This window comes from Penaeus chinensis, chromosome 8 (genome assembly GCF_019202785.1).
Source record: "Penaeus chinensis breed Huanghai No. 1 chromosome 8, ASM1920278v2, whole genome shotgun sequence".
In the NCBI taxonomy this organism is placed as follows: domain Eukaryota; kingdom Metazoa; phylum Arthropoda; class Malacostraca; order Decapoda; family Penaeidae; genus Penaeus; species Penaeus chinensis.
In genome coordinates, this window is record NC_061826.1 from 3837208 (window position 1) to 3841402 (window position 4195).

Genomic DNA, 4195 nt, shown 5'->3' on the forward strand with positions numbered 1-4195 from the left:
CAGAAAAGGTAAGTAGAATAACATTCAAAACCTTCACTAAGAAAAAAATATATAGACTGTAAATAATCGTTGGTAAAATATCCATAATACAGCTGTATGGATAATAGTTAGCAAATATTCATAATACAGCCAAACCTGCCTTAGTGACCACCTGTGTAAAATAATCACCTGTCCATGATGATTCATAGAAAAGTCAATATTAAACATATGTATGCGATAACCATTTGATTACCCTATTTATGCTTAAATGAATAAAAGATAAATAGATAGATAAATAACAGCAAATAGTGACCATACCTTAGCCTTTGGAAGCATGCAGTGAGGTTTTCCTTCACTGTGCTGCTCCCTCTTCTCTACATTGTCCCCCAGTATCTCTTCATCCTACTCCTTATGTTCCCACTTCTACCTCCTCGCTTTCTCAGTTAAATTCTTTTGCTATGCTAAATCCAAACACTTCAGTTTCTACTTCCCAGATGCATACCCTTCCTCCTCTTCATTCTATCCTTTGTATCGGACAGTTCAAACGTTCCACCCCATCTTCTTATACTGTGTCCTCTACTACATCTGCCTCTTCCTCAGCCCCTCAAACATCAGTTCCCTCTTCTCCATCATAAGAAAAGCTTCATTTCTCAGACCTCCCCAAACAACCTCCTTTTAGAAACTCTTGAGGACATTCAACACTATCTAACCATTCCCTCTACACTCAAAGTGACTGCTAACATCCAACCTCCTCCTACGAAACGATCCCTCTACACCCTTTTCTCCCACTTCTTCCCAACACACCTCATCCCCTCTGCTTCATCTGTACCCCTCCCCCTTAATACCCCTTTTGCTAATTCCTGCCTTTCCCCTTTTGCCATCCCTGTCTTACCCCAGAGACATAGACAAAATCCCACACTTTTTCCTTTGACAGCTTTTCCTTTCTCGGACACATACATATCCTCGTACCATACTATCCTAACTGCTGTATGACTTTTGACGTATAGCACATTTAATCAACTTGACCCCCTCCTTACCTTTTTTGCTTCTACACCTCCCTATAGTGCTGTATGACCTTTGATATCTAGTACTTTTATTTATGCTTTGTAACATTAAAAAACATTAATCACCACCAACCCTTTCATTAAAACTACATATAATGATGGCATTTCTTGTTTCTTCTGAAAACTTTTTATTACTGGTTTGATTGTATGTATTTTAAGATGACATGTTCGTGTGTCTTACAGGGTTACCAGAAAGAGCTTGACAGAATTATGATGGCTGCAGGCTATGTAGTTTCTCCAGAAGTGCAGTCATCTCTCCTGGAAAAAGTAAGATTTTGCTCATTTAGAATTGTCTAATAACAGATGTTCATTATTTTCCATAAGCTATATTTTTTTTCCAATTCTTTCTTTACCTAAAAGTCAGAAATTAATCAGAAGAGCTTTTCATATCCTTTGTTTTGAGTTATTCTGCTTCCATTTTCCAACTTTTCACCCTATTCTTTTTCTACAGGCTTCTGCAGAAAAGAAGAAGTCATGTAGAGATGAATTAGAGGAAGCAAGACAGCGCATCAGTGAACTCGAAGAAGAATTAAAAATGAAGGAAGAAATTATTGTAGAACTTGAGGGAAAAGTCAACTGATAGGCTAGTTAAATGAGATAAATATTTATTTGAAAATATGGAGAAAGCATATTTTTTGGGTTGTTCCTTCATTATAATAACAAAAATTGATCATATTTCCTATATGAAGTAACATGTTTGTGACAGTTAAATGGCATAATATAAAACATAAAGCCTTTTTTGTAACATTTCCAAAACTCCTAACAGTTTCATACACTTTGACACATGTTTGCCCTTTATGCACACATTATTGGAACCTGTTGAAACATGTTTTCAGTATGTATCAGCATATGCCTCTACCTTGATTCAGTTTGATACATTCCAGTCAGAGTGCAATATTTTTCTGATATATTTCATGTAGTCTCAGATAGGCAATTACATTTTCATTAATTATGAATTACATCATAAATTTCTAGATAAAACTTTTTATTTTAAAGTTATATTTTTTTTTTATTTTGTTTCTCTGTGCTTTTCGACAAGTACATCCAATTCGAATATAGGGTAAAATTTGAAGTCAATCATGACGATGTAACATGGTAAAAATCATATGACGTGGTATTGACCTCAGTCGGATGAATGTCTTCAAAATCATTCTGTACCTGTAGGATATAACCTTACAGGCTCAAAAATAGCAAAGAAAAATCTAAGTATCTTGATTTGTTGATATAATTCAATTAATAACTCAAGTAAATGTCTGTGATCAGTTGAATTATCCAGTTGTCTGATTGGACATGATAAGATGCAAAACCTTAAGCAACATTCCACTTTTAAAATGAAGAATAATGTATGTAATAAGAAAAAAATAGTTTCACTGAATCTGAGAAAAACATTTAAAAGTTTCCACAGCCTTGCATAGCAAAGACTGGTATGTATAAACAGTTACAGAGTAGTTAGGTACTTTTCCCATTTTATTTGAAACTTCCACAATGCTTTGCTTGTAATCCAAAATCATACCAGCATATTAAGTACTTTAATGTTTTTTATTGATTTTTGAAGTGAAATTTAAGAAATTAACTTTTTTCAAAACTCTGTATGTTAGTGTAAACTTCGATGATATCGTGTTTTATAGTGATCATGATACAACTTGAAACAATGTATCAAAGTGTTAGGGATTTTGGGAGTCTACAAAAAAGGCCTATAGTAACATCTTTCAGGGTTTTTGTTATGGTTGTAGTGATAGAAACTTACATTCCTCTTTATTTATGGAATAATTTTATAGGGGTGATATTATTGTGAAGAAAAGTTTTTATGAGCATAATTAGATGGAAAGAGACACTTATCTCCATTAATTAATCGCTCCTTTTTAATGATAGGGATAATGACATGTTTGTATTATTTAGTTGCGTGTTGTGAGAGTATAGTTTTGTTGTTTCTGAGGATTAACAGTTTTCAGTTGTTATAATTCTAGTCATTTGTTAATGAAGAAGGATCGCTTCATAGCCTTGAGAGTTTTATTATCCAGTATGTATTATTCATGGAAGTTCCTTAACCCAGTCCATCCACATATCCTGTAGTTCACATCATCACTGACTTGGCTCTAGGTGACCTGCTATGTATATTTATATCTATTAATATAAATGTATATCCCCCAATGTCATGCCCATTGTTGATGTGCTCCCATTCCCTATACACTAAAAGTGACTGTCTATATCCATCCTCCTTCTACTGAAGTTCCCCCTACATCCCTCCTCCCCAATCCCATGCTCATTGTTGCTGTGTTGAAAGGATGAAAGATGAAGGATGAACAGTCTAGGGAAGCTATGGACAAAGTATTCCACTGATTAGTTGTCTAGCCCTTACCCCTTTATCAACTAGCCCCACTGATTTTAATTCCCCCAGTTGCTTGAACCCTGGCTCTCATTTAACCACGACTCTGAACACTACTATTATCCCCTCCTCCATATCTGGAGTACTCTGTTTAGCCCAGCCAGATGGGATCGATTTTTTGTGAACCCCACTACAGCCCCTTACTCTTAACAACACTCCTCTTCCAACAGTGTCTTCAAAAACAAGTAGGTAAAGTTCCTTCTGCAGTATATGCACTGTAACTGTCTTCCATCTCCCCATCAGAATGCCCTCTTTATGACAAGGATTGTTCAGACACAACTAATTTTGCATGGTCTTCTCTTCTTCCCCCCGCCTCTTCCTTCTCTTCTCCAACTCCTACTATCCACTTCCTAAGGTGTGAGAGTCGTGTTGAAAGGATGAAAGGCTGACTCTGTGCCAATCATGAACGGTCTAGGGGAGCCATGGGCATGGTATTTCCCTGAATAGTTGCCTAGCCCCTACCCCTCAAGGGGTGGACCATTTCTCTCCCCAACATACTCCAGGCTTACCGTTGGATCAATTGTTTTTGTGAACCTCTCTACAGCCCCTTACTTTGACAACACTCTCTTCTTCCAACAATGCCTCCAAAAACAAGTAGGTAAAATTTCCTTCCGCTGTTACATCCGAAGTAAAGCATTATCAACCCCAACTGACTTCACAGGCAAATCTATTCATGGCCAGCCACATCCCTCCCTCTATACTTGTACTGGAACTGTCTCTATCTCCCCGACGACAAGGATTGGTCTATCTGTGTCTACAACAATGA

At 36.6% G+C, this 4195-nt stretch overlaps 1 protein-coding gene across 1 annotated transcript in view; it reads left to right on the forward strand.

Annotated features, from left to right (window-relative positions):
* The window catches only part of LOC125028019 (N-acetylglucosamine-1-phosphotransferase subunit gamma-like), a 7005-nt gene extending 3964 nt beyond the window's left edge, over positions 1 to 3041 (forward strand). The window contains exons 6-8 of the mRNA XM_047617277.1: positions 1 to 8; positions 1227 to 1310; positions 1495 to 3041. The exon at positions 1 to 8 is cut by the window's left edge and continues 128 nt beyond it. Of these exons, the coding sequence (XP_047473233.1) occupies positions 1 to 8; positions 1227 to 1310; positions 1495 to 1623 (221 nt within the window). The 3' untranslated portion in view covers positions 1624 to 3041. The remainder of the gene's footprint in view (positions 9 to 1226; positions 1311 to 1494) is intronic.
* The last annotated feature ends 1154 nt before the right edge of the window (positions 3042 to 4195 follow it).